This window comes from Phasianus colchicus, chromosome 2 (assembly GCF_987193195.1).
Source record: "Phasianus colchicus chromosome 2, bPhaCol1.hap1.1, whole genome shotgun sequence".
Taxonomy (NCBI): Eukaryota; Metazoa; Chordata; class Aves; order Galliformes; family Phasianidae; genus Phasianus; species Phasianus colchicus.
The window spans coordinates 33,764,243-33,784,928 of record NC_143437.1 but is presented as its reverse complement, the minus strand read 5'-3'; the positions used below and the strand labels follow the sequence as shown (position 1 = coordinate 33,784,928).

Below are 20,686 nucleotides of genomic sequence, written 5' to 3'. Positions count from 1 at the left end.
AACCACTTTATTATATTATATTATTTTAGACTGCAAGGTTTTCAGAGCATACGATAGAAGAGATTCAGTGGTTATACAGACCTGTGTATTTTGGGAATCTGTGAAAGAGCATTCCAGTCACACGCACTAAAATGCAAACCACACACATCACTATTTGGTCTGTTATTTTTTTCAAGTGCTGTAAATACACAGTAACATAGTACTAAGTTCAGGTTAAGTGGCACATCCAACAGCAGCAGGTCACTAATATGCTCCTGGAGAAAATGCAAAGTTTGTCCATTCTGGATAGGATTGTGACCAAGTTAATTGTAAATCTCACAGGGCTCTTATCACTTGTTAAGTTTATTTTCCTGTTTGGACAGGAAGCCATCTAGCTAATAATACCTCGATTTTATTCAAATCATTTCTTATCACAGTAATCTTCCAGAAGCAATGATGATCTTCCAAAAGACAGCAGCTTTAGATTCACAAGTTTATGTTCCTTATACTTTCCAAGACCTCATCATGGAACCAGCTTTCAGTGAACACACTAGAGTTTTGCAAAGCACAGAACAAACGCTTGTAGCCTTCTGGGTATACGTTACCCGTTTCGATGTATTCTGGAATTTCTAGAGCTTTCAATAATTTGTCAGCATTGTCCAAGCTCCATGAGCTGAAACAAACAAAGCAAAAGATGATCACAAAGAAGCACTTATTCCTGTGAAAAATTAAAGAGCAAGAAGCAGTATCTGAAGATCAATTTCATCCTTCCACAGCTTTGAGAAGTTAACAATTTCTTCCCATAAAACATGTTATTACACAAGTTATTTTCAATTCATACTGCAAACAGAAAGAAACTCCTGCTAAGACAACACGCAAATAACAAATAAAGCACCCAGCAGACAGAATAACAAACAACAACCTATGTCTATCTCAATCTGCCTAAATCAGTAACAGGCATTACAGAAAAAAAAGGGGATTACTCTTCCATGTCTGGGAAATGAAAGCCAAGGTCATTTTCAAGGAAGTGCCTTGGTATAGCATGATCTAATGTGGCTTACACCTCCCAGGTATTTTCTTCTATATATAAACAGATCTATAAACTGTTTCTACATCATTTATATGAAAACGAGACCTTTTCTAAAATGTGCATACACATTAATTATTTCCCAGACAATAAAAGGTATCTAAATATACAGAAGATGCACATTAAAAGCCTTCAAGATTAGCTTCATTTCCTGGCTGAAAAACATCGGGGAGAGCAGGTACATCATTGAGCTTTAAGAAGGAAATCCATTATGGCTTTTTGCACTTGTCTTTGCTAAATGAGTTTACTGGAATTTACTAACTTTTTTGTTTATCCTCCACAAGACCTATCTAGAAACTTACATCCATAAACCCCTACTAACAAGTGAGACATGTTATTTTCATCAGCAGATGAACTCAATACTTTAGAGAGTGCAAACATGTCTCACTTATGGGAACAGAAATCTAGTGACCGTAGAGCAAAGCTCCAGTGTTGTATCAAAGGGAATAATTAGAGAGCTGCATAATTGGTAAAGAGCCCTAAAAACTGATTTTTGAATTCAGTGACAGAAAGCCATTTGAGGACATCCCTACTCAACCTTCAGTAACCTTCAGCTAATTTCATTATAAGAAATACCAAAGCAATGCTAATCTAAACATCTTCTTCAGCATTTTAATTTTTATACTTGCAAAATCTTGGTGGGTTTTTTTTTTTTATGTCTAAACAGAATGAAAATTTCTTGCACATCTATGAGCTCACTGACATTTGAAGAACAGATGCTTAATGCAAATCTGTACTCTATGTACTTGTCTGTCTTCTTGCCAAGCCTCAAAATTGTGAGCAAAGACTGGGAATAGTACCCAGAATAGTGTATTTGGGCCTGGAAAGATGAAATTTTCTAATCTGTGTATAGATAATTAATAAAGAGGTTCTATTTCAGCCACAAATTTAAAAAAAAAAAAAAGTGTATAGAAACTGTATTTCTTCCATACTTACTTTAATCTATCAGTAAGTTTAGACCTGGGTTTAGTAAGACACTGCTTCACCATGAAAATAAAGGTAGCTGAATTAGCAGGCTTCAAGCCCCCTGTAAATAGGTTTTGCTGGGGAGTCAGTCGTACCAAACACAAATGGTCATTTGGCAGCCTCTGCAAGAAAAATGAAACAAGCCACTGAAAATAACTCACTTTTAAGACAACATCCATCTTTATCTTAGATAAAGTGCTTCATCTGTACCAGCAGTAACATTTCTGAAAGACTTTTACAAGTCATAACAAGGTAGTTCCACTGGATGCCAAAGCTATAATGTTTCATTGTGTAACTAAAATAGCTTTACAAGAAAGGAAATGAAAAATCAGATAAGCTATGACTTAAGAAATAACGACTTAATTTTCTTAGTGGAAACAGACAACACTTCTGATGCACCTGCATGCCACATGTGACTTTTAACTAGAACACTTGTTAAAAAAAATACACTCTTTGCAATCAAAAGAGATCTGTGTGATCTGTCATAAAGTTATTTTTAACCTATATCAAAGTGGTTTAGCTGGGTCTCTAGAAGAAGAAAAAGCAATACAATGCTCTTACCGTGCTCTTTGGAATTGCCAGTCGCCCATTTTTCAGATTAGTTAGAAATGATGACCAAGGTTCCTTAGAGAGGGAGCAAATACATTACAGAATTAAAGTGCTTTGCGACAATGTAGAAAAACATTTATCATCAATACTATCAAATTAGAAATTTACTTCATTTTAAACTTTATTCTACAACTTCACTCCAGAATCAGCTTTAAGCACATTCAAGGAAGACAGTGTAAGAGCAGTGCGTGCCTATACAATAGGTCCTTAAGCTCCCCAACACATTTGATAAGGTATGGTACTTCTCAACTAACAGGAGAAGCAAGCCTTCATTTCATGAGAAGCAGAGAAACAGAAAATATTATTTCTACTGAAAACTGCTCAGGAATGCAAAAGCATGCATGAAGTCAAAATACAGAGGGCATGAAGAGCAGACTGTGAGACTGGAAAAGCAGTCTGAGTCTCACACAACACCCAGCAGGGCTGAAAAGACTCTTCTATATCCCAGTCTTCAGTAGTCTCAGACTAATCTAAAAGCCAAATTAGCTTTCAATGAGTTTACAATAGCAAAAACAGTATAAATTCCTTTCTGTATACACAATTACAGCATTAAAACATGTTCAGTCAGTACAAAAAATTTACCATGTGCAGTAGCTGAATGTCACATCCCACTTGCCAAAGCACAGAAAGTGCTTGGTAAATTCTCAGTTCCCCAGGCTTTGCTGTTAATACCTAACAAAACAACAAAGCAAGAGCATTTTAATTTCAAAAAACAAGATTGCTTCTTCATCTAAGAAAGATCCTTATAATTTTAACAAGTGGCAAGAACTTCAGAGTTAAATCTAAAATTTCAAAGTGAAGTCACATTAGGCCTCAAATCTGTGCTATTTTAGTATGTCCTACTAGAAAGCACGATTAGAAAACATTCTGGCAGTCTAAGTATTTCTTTGCAGTAATTGTTTGGATAACTGAACTGTGTAGGAATTTCCAGCTTGTACTGTACAAGGCACAGACAAGTTTCTCACAGAGGAGAAACAGGGGTCATATTTTGTTTTAAAACTTCAATGGAGGTGACGTTTACAGCTTGAGTTCATTCACAGTGGTAGGAGAATATTCCCATTAGGATACACAGTAAGCCAAGCTGACCATTAAGCAGCTTGCAGTCATCCTCTTGATATTACAGCAGCACAGATTTGACAACTTTTACATGTTAAAAAAAAAAAAACCAACACAAAATCAAAAAGAAAACTCTCATGGTTATGTTCAGATAAACCAAAGAAAAAAGTCATAACAAAGAGATTTAACTTCTTATAAAATATTTAGAGAGCTCTGACACATAAACAACCAAAAAAAAAAAAAAGAGAGAACCAAAGGAGCCCACTAAAAGAAGGTTCTCACTGCTCTTACTTCGGTTCTCAAAACTCATTTAAGAAACTCAAAATTCTTTGCTCAGGTGTGTGGCCGTTAGAAAGATAACAGGTTGGTATTTCAGCAGTATCCAATCTGTCATTTTGCAGATAAATATACTCAAGACCTTAATTTTTTTTCCAGTAGGGTGTTAAACAGAATACTGCCTACACACCTCAGAGTCTTTCCTTACCCCAAGTAATCAAAGTTTAGTGCTTTATGAACCTGTTTCATAAAAAGAAAAAAGTAGCCTTGAACTAGAAGTACAGTTCTGAAAGACTGGGACAACACAAATTATGAACACACAACCCAGAAAGCTACTCTCCATTTTAGAATATGCAAATAAGAAGGTGTATAAATAAAAAGGTGTGCAAATCATTCACATTTTGCCTCAGACTGCCACATTTTGCAGTACTGCATGCAAAGCTGGCTCAAGAGGACAGGAAATTCAGCTTGCTATTTAGGAATTCTGTATCCTCTTCAAGAGGTCTTTTGAATTCCCTCTTCATTGACTATTAGCTGCTACTTGCAAAAAATCTTGTTGCAAAAGTAACACAGACTGTCAGCACCTCAGAAGCTACAACAAAAAGAAACCCTGTTGCTGCTGCATATCCTTCACAAGGACCAACCTTCACATTTGAAGGATTTATGGTTAAGTGACAACAGACCTTTCCTTTTTTTTTTTTTTGCTTATAAATTCATAAAGAGAACAAGCAGGAAATAGACAAGATTTAAAAAATTCTGGCAGAAAAAAGAATTCCCTAGCAGAAAGGTTGACTACGCAATGTTTTGGTGTTCTCTGAAGCACCGCTTATTCTCTACTACCATTAAAATCTCTTGCACATACCTTGTACTCTTTTTCACTTATAAAGATGTTGAGTTCTACTCTTCCATATCTGTATATGGAACTGCATTCATACAGGATAAAAAGTAGCCTCCAAAGCGTGTTCCTCTCCTTTCTTTGTGGAAAGATTCCAAAAATTTTCACAGGTACATCTGTTTCAATAGTGTGTAAAAGTGTCTTTAAAATTTTACAATAGGTACAGGACAATCTCATTAATATTAATGTGTATGTTACAACACAACTAGGAAAGATCTGTCTGCTCACTTCATTCAAGAACGAATAAAACTCAAGCTTTATTCAAAGCTAAGCCCTGTGGACATTAGACTAAATCTTTATCGTGACAACTAAGTGAGACTTCATCTTGCCATTTTTTGAAGCTACAAAGAACATAACTAAATAAAACTGAAAATTAGGAAATGAGCAAACAACATCCACAAATCCAACAAGTATATTAAAACAGGACAGGTACTTCAAGCAAGTCCCAAAGATCTTGCCAAAATGCCTACGCACCTTTCAAATGTATTTGTAACGTGATCGTATACACCTACCTGCTCTCCAAGGAACTGCTGCTATACCCATGGCTTCAAAAAGTTTGTCAGAACACACAGCAGGTGGTTTCACTGCTCCAGTAACCAAAGGATCCAGTCTGAAGAAATCACCGTAAATTACCTTTAACTGTCCATCCAGGCTATTCTCTAAGGACTAAACCAAATTAAGTTTCAGTTGAAGAAAACTGAATGCAGTAAGCTGCCTTACCAAACACTCAGCTCAGACAAAAAATTACTCACGCTCTACAGAAAATAAATATCCAGTGAGAAAGAGTCGGGTCTCAGAGCTGCTTCTTATAACTGACAGGCAGAAAAACCTCCTTTATTACGCAAGGCATTTTTGTGCTGCTCAACTAGAGCTTTAAAACCCTCCCCAGACGAGTAATAAGTATTAATCTGCACGAACCACTACATTTAAGTGATTTACAACTGAAATCTTCATATATGCAGAGAATCATGCATAAAATATGACTTTAGTGCACATTTTAAAACAGGTGAGAGTCTTAACTTCCTCATTTCTATTGTAACACAATCCATGCAGTGCAAATTCTAAGGCTCTGTGTCTGAGAACATTTGAAACCATGCAATGCCAAAGTGAAGAGGCAATAGTTGTCAAAGCTCCAGTATTGCCAGCCAACAGCAGGACAACAGATTAAATAATACTGTGAGATAATAACCAACACTATGTTCATAAATTTTTGAAAGATACATGCAGACATTCTGCCTAAGCAAACAATGCTACAATGATTTTGATGCGCATTAGCTTCTACTTTATATATGGAACAGGGAGACAATAAACTCGAATGTGTACACACATGCACAAGATGTCAGAAGAACAGGTTATAAAACAGACTGTTACTAAACATGCAGTATAAAACCAAACAATACTTAATAATACTCAGCATCATCTCAGATGTTTCAAGAATGATTACTAGCTAGTTCCTTTTTGATCCAACAGTTACTATGCATTTCTTAGCTCATGTCTTACTTCCCTCTCAGGTCTTAGATATAGGATACCGTATCAGACACATACCTGTAGTTTTGAAAGGAAAACTGGGTGACTTTCTAGAGCCACCACTCTGACACCTGCATTGAGCAGAGTCCGGGTCAAGACTCCAGGACCTGAAAGGACAAAAAAAACAAAACAAAACAAAAAAACAAAAAACACCCCACATTATTTTTTGAAGTGATTTTCCTTGTGTTTTTCTCAACACAGCCCCTGGATCATGTCACCATAAGGAGATACTCACATTGCCTAAGTGTGCTTCAAAATAGTTAGAAAACACATTTGCACACAGCCTTGCTCTAATTACTCACTGCATTACATTGAGGGAACATCAGGCCTATCTCAAGTTTTCCTGCTGCTTTTTCTTTTGCCAACTGAGACACATTTTGAAACCTCACGCACATTATCCACACAGGCAGAAGAGAATCATACAATCGTAAGGGTTGGAAGGGACCTCTGAAGGCCATCTAGTCCAACTCCCCTGCAACGAACAGGGACACCACAAAACTCTGTGGAGCTCGTCACGCCCCTCCCGTAAGGGGAAGAAAGGGCTGACCAAATTTAAAAGAGTAAAAGCATTAGGCAACTGCAGAGGGTGAGATCTGCGAAGGGCTCGCAGTCTGTGGCTGTGCAGAGGCAGCGTCAGCCCACAAGATCTGCCGCATCACCCAAAGAACGAATTCAATCCCTACTCCATAGCGAAGTGTTTAGCGGCAGCGACTCGAGCCCCAAGCAAACACTCACGCTCCCCCCGAAGCTCTGTACCACCCAAACGCCACATCCGCACCGCACGAGCAGCCCGGCCTCCCCCGCCGCCCGCCAGAGGACCGCAGACGGGAACCGGGCAGGGAGCGGCGGGGCCCCGCAACCCTTCCGCGGCCCGCACCGACCCCGCAAGGTCACCGGGACGCGCCGAGCCCCAGCGGCGGCTCGGGTGGGAGCGGCGGGCGGCTTACCGGGCGCGCACTCCAGCACGACGGGCTGCGGGCCGGAGCCGGCCTGCAGGCAGCGCTGCACGGTACGCGCCAGCTGCGGACGGGCGATGAAGCGGCCGCAGGGGCCGCCGGCCCGCAGGACCTGCTGCTCCACCTCGGCCGCCTGCGGCACACTCAGGCCCGGGCTCGGCCACCGCCCCGCGGCCCGCCGCGCCGTCGCCCAGCACGGCCCCGGCCCGCCCAGCAGCGGCCGCAGCCCCGCCGCGAGGAGGCGGCCGCAGCCCGCGGCGCCCGGCACAGCCCGGCCCGCCCGCATGGCGCCCTGCCGCCGCCGCCCGCGCTCCGAGCCCCGGCCGCGATCTCCGCGGCAACGGGGAGCGTCACTTCCGCCTCGGGCCGGCCTCTCTAGCGCCCTTCCGCTCTATCGTCGGCGAGAGGTCCTCCTGGCCGCCGTCGTCTCTACGGTGGCAGCCCCGCGCGGCCGGCAGCTGCGGAGCGAAACGGAGAGAGAGAGAGAGAAGGAGGACCGCCGGCTCCACCGACACACGTACGCACAGCGCGCTATGCCGAGCGCCCGCTCCTCGCCGCCCTCAGCGGGCGCCTGAGCCACAGCCGAGACGAGGTGAGCTGGGGGGGTTCGTCCCCGGGAGGAGGAGCAGACAGACAGACAGACAGACAGCCCGGGAGCAGCGAAGGGCGAGCGTCGCCGAGGGCGGGGGGAAGCCGCCGTCTCGCCCCGCGCGGCGCCCGGCGGGCGGAGGCGGCGCGGGAGCCACCGCGGAGTCCCGCACGGCCACCCGGCGCCGGGAGGGGAAGCGGGGAGGCCGCCGCCGAGGCGTGCGGGGGGTGCCCGGGGCCCAGCGGAGCCCCGCGCCTCCCCCGGAACGGTGCCGGGCAGGGCGGCCCCGCCGGCTGCAGGATCGCTGTGGCCCGTTCCCAGTGGGCGGCTGTGGTCGGGGGGCTGCTGCAGCCCGCCGCGCTGGAGCGGTGTGTGTGCGTATCTGTGTGTGTCCCAGGAGCTGCGTCTTTCGCTTGAGCTCGCCTCGGCGTTCCGACGAGGTTGATCCCCGCGGCCGCAGCTGAGCGGTCGGCCCGGATCCCGCAGCAGGTGCTCCGAGGCGCTGCTGAGGACGGGCCCGGAGCGGCCTCCCCGCTCGCTGTCCGCGCTCTGGGCAGCAGCGGAGCTGGTAATCCGGAGGCAGCGGTGCTGTCCTTGCGCCGGTTTCCCAAATGCTTTCCTAAAAATGTGTGCGTGTTGAGTGGAACTCATCGCATCCTGCCTTCACCTGTGGGCAGGTGGATGACCGCACGAGACACGGAGCTCTGGAGAGAGATACACTGCATGTGGGTCGTGCAGGAGGTGACAGGGATCTGCGACCACAGAACAGAGCAGTCTTCAGATCAGTGGTTCACAAATAGACATGCTGTGCGTTGTGTGCAAGTTCTCCGTCTTCACACAATCACAGAATGGCCCAGGTTGGAAGGGACCACAAGGATCATGAATCTTCAACCCTCCTGCCACACTCAGGGCCACCAACCTCCACATTTAACACTAGACCAGGCTGCCTAGGGATTGTCTTCACAGATCTCGTTTCCCTATTCATAAAATAAGAAATGGACACTCATCCACTTACTGAACAAAGCGTCATTCTGTTTGACATATCTCCTCCCCACGGAGCTTGGGACACAGAAATGTGGTTTTCCTATCTCCTGTCTGCCAGATGTGTGCCAAGAAGCTGGGCTGAGATGGGTGAAGCCTGCAGACCCTTTGCTGACTGCAGTACTTCTTCCAGTCTGCGGTTTACTGTACTCTGCTGTTTGTACTGAGTACTATTTAATAGTTTTCCTTAAGGGAAATGGACGGGATGATGGGATAGACTTCGATCCATTTTTAAACTGGACTTTGTGTTTTAAATAGCTTTTTTTCCTCTCTTACTAATTAGTCTGTTAATTCTATAATTTGTAGGTCTTTCAGAACATCAAAGGGAACTTGGTTTTCCTAGACAATGTGGTTAGTAATGGCCTAATTCAGCATTTCTTGTTGAAGTTTCATGGTAAGCTATGGCTTACTGTAGCTACTATACCATCATTTTCTATGCCATAGCTTAGGAGACTAAATAAAGAATTTTGGAAATATCTATTGACAATTAGCTGTCCCTTTGTACATATTACTTGTGAGACCACACCTTGGATGTTGTGTTTGGTCCTACAGAAGGGACACTGAGTTGCTCAAGTGTGCGCAGAGAGTAGTGAGGAAGGGATGAGAAAACAAGACCAACAAGGAGCAGCAAAACGAACTGGGGCTGTTTAAATCTGAAGACTTCACAGCCCCCTACAGCTGTCTGAAAGGAGGTCACAGTGAGGAGGGTGCTGGTCTCATTCCTTGGGTGACAAATGATAGGGCATGAGTCAGTGACCTCAGGTTGCACCAGGGGAGGGTTAGACTGCGTATCAGGAAGAATGTCTTCAAAGATAGAGTGGCCAGGCATTAGAAAAGACTGCCCAGGGAGGTGCAGGAGTCCCCATCCCTGGAGGTATTTAAGAGATGAGTGGACGTGACACTGAGGGTCCTGGTTTGGGATTCAATAAGTCAGGCTGATGACTGGACTTGATGACTTCGAAGGTCTTTTCCAACATAGATGTTTTTATGATTCAAATCGCCTGGGAGCATTAGGGTCTTCTTCGTATGGGCTGGTCAGAATCATTGAGGTTGTTCTCAACTGTTTGCTCAGTGAGGCCCAAACTATGCCCTGACATTCTTCGCACACTAGAAACTATTTGTTTTTCTCCATATTTTCATTTAACTTAGCATATTACTTGCCTACATTTAACCACAGATTGCTACATTATACATTTATGATTGTCTTTTTTTTTTTTCCCTGATAAAGGAGTCTACCCTATTTAAATATACCAAATCTTGCATGCATAGAGGACTACATGACTACCTTTTTCTGACCTAGTTGTCACCCTTGAAAAAACACTGAATCCTTAGGAAAATGGTAAGCTTTGTACATCCCTTGTTTAGAATTACAATGCAGAAAGTAGTTTAATACGCTAATGTATATCCCACAGACATTTGAACAATCAAGTTGGGGTTATTTGTAAGTTAACAGCTGATCACATGGCTTATATTTTCTAATCTAGTTATTACCACAAACAAATATTTGAATTTACGGACTTACGTCATAGGGCCACATGTCTTTGTAATTTCAGATTATTGTTGGTTGCTCTGAAATTGTTTCCTCCCAATTATTGTTTTTTGAAATAGAGAACAAATAAGAAGCATTCCAGCCTGTTTCAACCTTAAGAGCTCATTACTTGTGTGGGTCAAGAAGATCAGTAAACGGATGCTCTTCTTCTCAGTGGTTCTAAATGTCTTTTGCATTTACTTTTGTCTCCAAGCAAGGTTTTTTGTTAATTTGTTTGTTTTAGTTTTAAAGAGTTAGTCTCTTAGTGTTATTTTGCTATGTCAATATTTAGTACTCAACAACAGTAAATATTGACAAGCACTTCTGAAGGGGAGAATTGCCATAGTATAAACATATTGATCTCAGGCTTTTCAAACTCTTATGCCCACACTGTATGTACAAATTCAGTAGAACTTCTGTCTTGTACTACAATAATACATACATTAAGGAAGTTTGCATGATCATACTTTTTCTTATCTTGGTAGTGATACTCATCATTTGACTCTCCTTGGCTCAGAATACAGATTGTTTGCTAGCTTTATTTCAGAAATTTTCTGGTTTATTCATCATAACACATTTTGTCATTGCATAATTGTAAGATGTAATCCTAATCATATTAGCTTCAGTAGTGTGAAAAGAAAATAACTTGCTGTGTGCTTGAATTGACAGAAATAACTCTGTGCCTTACTGAGATGCAGAGTGTCACAGAATTATTGTTTTCATTTGCACTTTACCTGGTCTGTTTCATTAATCTTGTTGTAGTAACTCTGATGGTGACCAAGGAAAATGATAGATGAGTGGTAAGAGATATCTTCAGAAGTGCTGCAATCATCTGCACTCATCAAATGGCAAAATAGTATCCAAATTTTGGAAATAGGCCATAGGAATATATATATTTTTAAATTGTTGTGTAGTCTCATTATTTTCTCTTGTTCCCTTGTCATCACCACCTCTTCATTGCAATACCATACATGCACCAAAAAAGGTCCCAGGAGATGCAGTAGAATTTAATTCTGTGCCACAATTTGGTTTAAGATACAACCAACAGGTAACAAACTTTGTGTTGGAAATCTTCCAATTAAATGAAAATTTGTTCCTTATAATGAGCTCAGTAATTTTACATTTGGAGCCACTATGCTTTATAAAGCTTGACTTACTGCTATTTTACGTGTAATCTGTTGACAGTGGAAAAACAGCTGGGCTCTTGGATTTGAGGGATTCAGTTTTGGGTTGGATTTTTTTTTTTTTTTTTTTTTTTGCTGCTTAGCCAAATTATTAGTAGTAAGAGAAGCAAGAGTCCAAGGTTCCTTAGAAACTTGCCTGCTACATGTGACAGTGTAGCTTCCAGCTTGTAATGCTGCATAGCATTACAAACAGATAAAACCTGATTAATGGGGAATTACTGACCTTTAAAATGAGCTAGATCAACTATGCAGATCACTAGAGAGTTCCTAGATACTAATTAAGTGAAGCAATTAAGTTATTCTGAGCACTAGGTGCACACTCATGTATGTGACCATAAACTTACTTGAAAAAGCTCTGTTAAATCACTTTTCTTTGGTATTTTTCTATTGGAATAACACCCTATTTAATAATTGTTTTCATACCCGGTTCGGTTTGACTTTTCAGCCTGTCAAATAGTGCAGTTCACAGCAAAGTTCACAGCTGACAACAGAGCCATTCAGCACAAAAATAAACATTTTTAAAGGAGCTGATGGCTTGAATTGTGTCCCTGCAGATGTTAATAACAGCATCCACATCATATTTTGCCTTATAATGAACACTAAGCAGCAGTATTTTTAACATTTTCAGTGGCACGGCAAAGGGTTCTGTGGTGTGAAGACTGTTGCATAAGCTGTGTATTGTATGGCATTCTGGCAGGGGTACAACTTTTCTCGCTCTGTGCTATATCTGTTCTCTGTATACAGAGAAACTCAGTCCCTAGGGCTATCAATCTGGCATCTTTCATCTGCATTAAGTTTACTGCAAATAGTTTTTGTGTGCATGCAAAAAAAAAAAACAGCTCTAAAAACCTTTGCAGACAGAAATAAAACCTTCAAATAAGTGCATCTACTGCTTATTTATCTCAAAATTCCTTGTCATTGAATCCTATATGTACACATCAACATATTCTGCACTCTCAGATTCACCAGACCTGGTTTGTGCGTATATATTCTCATAAGTCTTTAGTTTGAATACTGTGACAATGCTGTCTTGCTCAGGAGTTTGTCATGCTAAAGATTTATTTTTAATCCTTTAGTATTTATTTATCTTTTTATTGTAGAACTGTAACATCTTTGAAAATGCTTTGCTAACTTATAAACAAGTATACAGAAGAAATGATGTAGTTGTTAAATATTTCTATAGATAAATTTGGTATGTTACATACTTGGTTTGTAGGAACAAAATTTCTTAGGAATAATTTTTTCTGCTGTTGTTTCAATACACTGCTTCCTCTCTCCAAACAGAATGACTACCACATAAGCTTATAACGTGAGCTTTAACACTACTTCTCACTATCTGTGGGGCAGATTTTCTTTTTATGAAAAATATTACACTGTAGGGAAAATTGAGATTGATTCACAATGCTTTTGGCATTAAAAATAAAATATGGTATATATGTGCAATTACAGCATCTGTTAGAAAAATTTTTAGGCTTATTTGAGGAATGTCATTGAAATTGAAAGTGTACATTTTGGAAGTTCTTTCTTAATGGTTTTAGAATCATAGGATCGTGTGCTTTACTTTTGCTTTTAACACTTCAAAGGAAATTAATTTTTCCCAAGGCAGTAACAGCTGCACATGTTTGTATAGACTTCTAAAATTGCAGCAATGAGAGTTCTCCATCTTCCTACTGTGTTCCACCACCTTGATACCCCTAATATGTTTGGGTGTTTTGCTGCAGGCAAGTTAAAATTAACACATCAAATCACAGAATCATAGGGGTTGGAAGGGACCTCTGGATATCATCGAGTCCAACACACCTGTTAAACAGATTCCTTACAGTAGGTTATGCCCTTTAGATATTTGTAAGCACTGATAAGACCTCCTCTCAGTCATCTCCAGACTGAACAGTTCCAGGTTTCTCAGCCTTTTTTCATAAGGGAGATGCTTCAAGTCCCTAGTCACCGTTCTAGCTAATGGTGAGGTCCCACCTTATTCTCATGCATAAATAAAGCCTAGTAAAACCTGACATCCAAAACTTTTCACACACTGAAGGGGATGATTTTCTCTCTCAAGTACTGAAGAAGCTTGTTTGTATGAAAGAGTTTGGATGAAAATCTCACGTGTTCTAATAACATATTATTTGTTCCCAGACAAACCTCTTGTATTTGGCTGGTGACTGAGACATACTCTTGTAGTAATAGTACATTTGGAAGAGTAGATTATGCCTAGCAGCATATGTTTATCATTGTTTACCAAAACTGTGAATAAGCAGTATGACGGGGAAGCTTAGAAGTTGAAAATAGCATGTAGAACTTCCTCTCAAAACCTCATCATCCCAGCTCTTTTAAACTGTAAAGATCATAGAGCGGCTTAGGTTGGAAGAAACTAAAGATCATCTAGTTCCAACCTCCTTGCCATGGGCAGGACTGCCACCCACCAGATCAAGCTGCCCGGGGCACCATCCAGCCTGGCCTCGAATGCTTCTGGGTAGCTTCTATAGGCATCCTGTTCCAGTGCCTCACCACCCTCTGAGTAAAAAGTTTCTACCTAAAATCTAAGCTGATCTCCCTTCTTTTACTTTGGAAAAGCTTCCCCTTGTCTTATCACCAAGAGATAGTGTAAGAAGTCCACCTTCCTCTTGTTTATAAGCTCTCTTCAAGTACTGGGAGGCCACAATGAGGTCTCCCTGGAGCCTTTTCTTCCAGCTCCAGATGCAGTACTCCAGTTAGGAAACAGAGTAGAGGAGGACAGTCATCTCCCTCTTTCTCTGCTGGCCATCTTTTGATGCAGTCCATGATACTATTGGACTTCCAGGCTGCAAGAGTACATTGCTGGCTCATGTCCAGATTTCCATCCACCAGGACCCCCAACTTCTTCACAGTGCTGCTCTCAATGAGTTCTTCTCAGTCTGCAGAGATACCCAAGATTGCCTCAACCCTGGTACAGTATCTTGCACTTGGCCTTTTTAAGTCTCATTAGGTTCATGTTTGCCCACTTTTCAAGCCTGTCCAGGTCTCTCCAGATGACATCCCTTCTTTCTATTGTATCAACTGTATCACTCAGCTTGGTGTTATCACAAGCTTGCCTATGATGCACTCAGTCCCACTGAGTGTGTCATTGATAAAGATGTTAAAGAGCACCATACCCAAGACAGACTCCTGAGGAGCACCACTTGTCACTGACTTCTACCTGGATCCATTGATCACAGCCCTCTTGCTGTGACCATCCTAACAGCGCTGAATAACCTCCCCCCTTCCCTACACTATGTATTTCTATTTTAGAGATGAGGATGCAGTGTGGAACCACATCAGAAGTCCAGGTAGACATCAGTTGCTCTTCCTTTGTCTACCAGTGCTGTCACTCCATTACAGAAGGCCACAGATTGGTCAGACATGATCTTCCCTTGATGTAGCTGTGCTGGCTGTCTTAGATCCCCTTCTCACTGAGCATATACCTTAGCCTAGTTTCCAGGAGGATCTGCTCTATAATCTTCTCAGGTACAGACATGAGGATCATCAGCCTAAAGTATCACTTCAATGTCAGAACGTACCAAGCTGCTCATGCTCAGGCATTTTGTAAATTCAGATATTAGATAAGCCACTCCTGCTTTTGTGTACAATTTGGAGAATACTGGAATTAGCATGTTTGAAGAGTGTGAGACCTCCTAAACAGTGAAATAGAAGCAAAAAACATATAGGAAGATATTTTTGTATCTAGTACCTTATTTCAAGTCAGGACATAGTGCCAACTGAAGGAAGTTAATAAGATTCTCTCAGACAGAGGCTATCCAGTAATGGGATTGTACCTAAGGCTATCTTGTGAAATGGTAAACCACTAATGAGCCTGTGCTCACCGCATGGCAGTATTTTACTGCAGGAATGTCAGGCTGTAAAATTGAAGTATTTATATGCTTTTTTCCCCTTTCTTCAGAAACAGAAGCATTCCAACCATTAAATACTGTACATAAAACACAATGCAGAGCAAGCAATTGTAGAGAAATGACACTTTCATTTTCTCAAAAGAATGAGCATTGTTTCCTCTCCCTCATTACATCTTCATTTTACAAATAAATATAATTGTTCATTAAATAAAAATCAATCATCTTACATGCTGTAACGGGATAGAAAGTACTGCCTGCAATAATAGCAGGGTGGCAAAGACTTTGACTACAGCAAACAAGCCCAAATGAGCAGCCACAGATACAGAAATAAAGCTGCTTACTTTTGGAAAGCCTCAAGCAGGAATCCCCAACAAGAGATGCCCTCACCTCCACTGCCAACCCTTAAATGAGGTCTGAGAAGGGGTGGATCCTGGCTCCACCCCTACCAGTCACTCAGGGGTATTACATGCACCTGAGTTCCCCTGGGTTGGCCCTGCCTTCCCACCAAGTACTCAGTCACTGATTCAAGACCTGACTTAGTTTTTTCTGTTACACACGCATGCAGAAATTAATTTTCAGTAGTAATAATTTGTAGTACACATTTCACTTTGTATTGCCGTTCTAGTCTTCACATTGGTTGAGATTAATTTGTGAAAGATTGTTGTCAACATGAAATGAGATAGTAACGTTTCAGTGTTGTCTTACAATGTATCTCCATGCTGGCACTCACAAAGATCATCACATTTATTTTTCTTTTGAGAGATTAAGAGGTTACATTTTGTCATTCTTGAAACTATACATTTTCTGATGTTCTCCTTTTCTTTTTCTTTTTTTTTCTTTTTTTCTTTTTTTTTTTTAAGAGGCAAAAGCCTTAACTCTGTAAAAATACCATTTTTTAGCAGAACCAAAATGATTTTTGTTTTCCTCTAGGACTTGCTAAGATGTTTGTATTAAAAATAATTATAAATATATATGAAAGCAAGAGACAAAAGCCTTGCAACAATAAAGAAAATTAAATTCCCTTAATCCTAGGTGCTATCTCTTTTTTTCCTGTCCTCAAAATTAAGTTTTGCTTAATTTCTTCTTTAAGAAGATGGCGAATCCACATCTCTAGACAGCCTGCTTGCTTGTTCATATGGCAACCTTTCTAGGCTGAGTAACTTACCGCATGTTGTGTTGTCCCTTTCCCTCTAGAACTTTTACCTCAGATCTTTCATCTTTTTCATCCAAACTACCGTATTTGCGGTAATGTTTCCTTAGTAAGGATTGATGGAAGGAAGTCACGGTACACATACACAGAAATGAGCAACTAAAAAAGTTGTTGGAATTATAGGAACTACATGAGAGTGAACACTGAAGGGTATGGCCTCTTTAAAATGGAAGTTGATTTACTTAAATAAGAAGCGTGTGCCAGGGTATTTCTATAATATATGTACTGTCTGTATTCAAAGAAACATATAACTGATTTCTTCAATTTAGATTTTGTCTTTTAGCCACTTGGCAAGTATTTTCCATCCTATTTTTATTTGTAGTACAGTCATCATGATTATATATGCTTAATGTGTGTAACAGTTTGAAATGAAGCACTTTCATTCATCCTCTCTTTTTATTTGAGGTCAGCGTGATTCTACCTTGTTAGCTTCTATGTCATAGAATCATAGAATGGCTCAGGTTGGAAAAGACTTTAATGATCATCAGGTCCAACCACAACCTAACCATACTACCCTAACTCTAACAACCCTCCACTAAATCATGTCCCTGAGCACCACATCCAAATGGTTTTTAAACACATCCAGGGATGGTGACTCAACCACCTCCCTGGGGAGCCCATTCCAGTGCTTAACAACCCTTTCTGTAAAGAAGTTTTTCCTGATATCCAATCTAAACTTCCCTGGCACAACTTGAGGCCATTTCCCCTCATCCTGTCACCAGTGAGAAGAGACCAACCCCACTCTCTATAAGCACCTTTCAGATATTGAAAAAGAGTAATAAGGTCTCTCCTCAGCCTCCTCTTTTCCAGGGTAAACAGCCCCAGTTCCTTCAGTCTCTCCTCATAGGGCATATTTTCCAAGCCCTTCACCAGCCTTGTTGCCCTTCTTTGGACCTGCTTCAGAACCTCAATGTCCTTTCTGTACTGAGGTGCCAAAAACTGAACACAGTACTCAAGGTGAGGCCTCACCAGTGCCGAATATAGGGACAGGATGACTTCCCTAGTCCTGCTCACCACACCATTCCTGATACAAGCCAGGATGCCTTTGGCCTTCTTGGCCACCTGGGCACACTGCTGGCTCATATTCAGCCGACTGTCCATCAGTACACCAAGGTCCCTTTCCATCAGGCAGCTTTCCAGTCAATTCTGGACAGACAGTAAGGGGAGGAAGTACGTACTTGGGAATCATAGAATCACCAAGGTTGGAAAAGACCAAAGAAGCAAACTTTTTTTTTTCCTTAGTATGTTTTTGCATACAATTTATTTCAATGGCAAAGCAGTAAATAGAGTAGCTGTATGTTAATAGCCCTTTAAAAATACTTCAAATAACTAGTAGGTTTAATTCCATTTTTGTAGTAACAGCAAAATAACTTGGAAATGTGTTGAGCAAGGAGGAGAAAGTGGAATTCCTTCAGAAGTTCAAGAGCAGGACTAATCTAAATTCTTTGACCTAGCTCTTTTTAGGTTTTCCCTGACTTGTAATAAGTAGATTTTAAAGGCTGATTTTATTTGGAATAGTATTGTATTTCAGACTGTAATCCAAAAAAAGTTGTCCTGCATTGGCTGCAAAGGCTGTCCAGTGTCTCAGCTAGAGAACTGTCATTTTAGCCACATGTTAAAAGGAAATGACTTAATATTTTCCATCAAAATGTTAACTTCCTCTGTATAAAATGTCATTTATCAAAAGCATCTTTTCCTCATTTTGCAATCTAATAGGAAACACCTTGTTTAAATGTTTCTGTTTTCCCAGTGATAGCTGTTGAAAGGAAGAGCAGTTGTCTACTGATAGATACAAAACAGTGGTAGAACATCACAGGACATCCTGGTTTTTAATTATTGCTGATAAAACTAATTTCTCATTGGCTTTGGGCAGTGCACTCTAACCTCTTTTATTTGATGTACCATTCAATCCATGAGCTGAGTGGGGCAGCAATAATTACTGTTTCATGTGCTAGGAAGAGTAAGAATTAAACCTTTCAAGTTTAACGTGGTGTTTGGGCTTTTTTTTGTTTTTTCCCAAATGTTTTAGAACAGTTACCATCAATAAATGTTACTTTTGTGTGGGAGTCTATAACAAACATATTCTGGTTCTGATTCTTACAGGAATAGTTAAGTTCTGTTCTCCTTTTAGCTCTTCTTTTCATGTTTAACTCTTGAAGAGAAAGGGGCTTGAATAAGAAGCATCCCTCTTATGGACAGATACATTCTTCAGATGGGCATCTCCTCTTGAGATCCTTTGTCTTTCTGGTACTTGAGGAAAGCCATTTCTCTTGTTAGTTTTACAAAGGAAAATACAACTTTGCATCTTTCCCACTTCAGTGTACAATTCATTAATCTTGGAGACTGAGTTTTGTTGCTTTTTTTTTTTTTTTTTTTTTTTTTTAAGATGCACATATGTTATAGGGAAGTCAGTAATTTTTGTTGGACAGGTATGGCTGGAAATGGCTAACAAGCTTTTCAGGTTGGAAGCAGTAAATGAGTTGTACTGACTTTGCTTTTGCATTGCCCAGCTGCTGGTGGCTCATCAGCCTCTGTGTGCTTACAAGGGACTCTTAGATCATTCCTTCTGAAAACACCATGGGCACCTGGCACACAGTCATTCCAATTCCTAACCTTCACAGAGCATGTGCTGGTTGAAGTATTATCTAAGGGCAGGTGTAGCTGCCCATGTCTTGCCACTCCTGTTGAACCAGTAGAACGGTATTTGATGGAGTGACCCAAGAATACCTGAGTGGAGAAGTAAACTTCTGCTAATAAGGGGTTGACTACTAAAAGTTATTTTAGCACACTTCCTGGCAGCTGTTATCACAACAAAATTATGTTGTGTTAGGAAGGAAGTGTTTTAGAAATAAACTCAGGAATACTAACAAATTTGTCAGGACAAGTGTAGAGGGCAGTCACAGAGGGACAGAGTACTTGATGTAGTGAAGAAAGAGGAATGGATTGGTTAGGACTCTGTCCAATTTGGTTTTGAATATCTCCAAGGATGGCTACTCCACAACCTCTTCTGGGTAACACCTATCCAGTGTTCAATCACCCTTACTAGTGAAACTAATTTTTATGTCTAGTGTTTCTTATATTTAGCTTGTGTTAATTGCCTCTTCTCCTTTCTCTGAGAAAGAGAGAGACTCTGAGAAGAGTCTGACGCATCTCCTTTACTTCCTCATTTTATATTTATATATGTTGATAAATTCTCTCTGAGCCTTTGCAGGCTGAACAATTACAGCTCTCTCAGCCTCACCTCCTCTGACAGATGCTTCAGACTCTTAATCCTCTCTTTGGCCCCGGAGCTGCTTCAGTATGTCCATATTTTTCTGCTAAAGGCGAGCTTAGGACTGGACCCAGTAAGATGTATCTCACGAGTGCTGAGTAGAGAGGAACGATCACCTCCCTTGACTTGCTTATCATAATGCAGCCCAAGATGCTGCTGGCATCTTTTCCATAAAGGCTTCTTGCTGGCTGGTGATCAACTGCTGCCTGCAGGGACCTCGAGGCCATTTTTGCAGGCTACTTTCCATCTGAGCGACCCTCAGTCTATACTAGTGCATGGGTTATTCCTTCCCACGTGCAGGACTTTGCATTTTCCCTTGTAGAACTTCATTAAGTTCCCATCATCCCATCTGTTTTCAGCCTGTTGAGGTCTTTGTGAATAGCAGCACAACTCCCACTGTATCATCATCAAACTTACTGTAGATTGACTTTCTTATAACCCTGGTCATTAATGAAGGGGTAAATAGTACTGACTTGGCTCATAGCTCCTGGGTGTGCACTGGTCACTGGCCTGCAACAGGACTTCATTTGCCTGATTGCAGTGCTCTGTGCTCAGACATTCAGCCAGTTTTCAGTTCACCTCACTGGCTATCTAGCCTGTTTTTCTATTTGTGTCTATAAGGATGTTATGGGAGAAAGTGTCAGAAGCC

The 20,686-nt window shown here is 41.2% G+C and overlaps 2 protein-coding genes across 5 annotated transcripts in view; one reads left to right on the top strand and one right to left on the bottom strand.

Moving 5' to 3' along the window:
- Window positions 1–371: 371 nt before the first annotated feature.
- TFB2M (transcription factor B2, mitochondrial) lies at window positions 372–7,637 on the bottom strand. Its single transcript, XM_031592939.2, has 8 exons — window positions 7,343–7,637; window positions 6,414–6,502; window positions 5,381–5,534; window positions 4,836–4,984; window positions 3,224–3,313; window positions 2,594–2,656; window positions 2,003–2,154; window positions 372–652 (listed from the first exon to the last, which is right to left on the bottom strand). Exons 1-8 carry the CDS (start codon window positions 7,635–7,637, stop codon window positions 466–468), a joined length of 1,179 nt encoding a protein of 392 aa, XP_031448799.2. The 3' UTR covers window positions 372–465.
- A 3-nt stretch (window positions 7,638–7,640) lies between these two features.
- CNST (consortin, connexin sorting protein) overlaps window positions 7,641–20,686 on the top strand; it is a 50,189-nt gene continuing 37,143 nt past the window's right edge. For 2 of the 4 annotated variants that reach the window (XR_016464162.1, XR_004166872.2), the window contains exon 1: window positions 7,812–7,943. The gene's annotated coding sequence lies outside the window, so the exon portion shown is untranslated. Of the gene's footprint in view, window positions 7,944–10,209; window positions 10,321–20,686 lie in introns of all 4 variants that reach the window. The other 2 variants (XM_090135318.1, XM_031592901.2) reach the window with 2 other exon arrangements.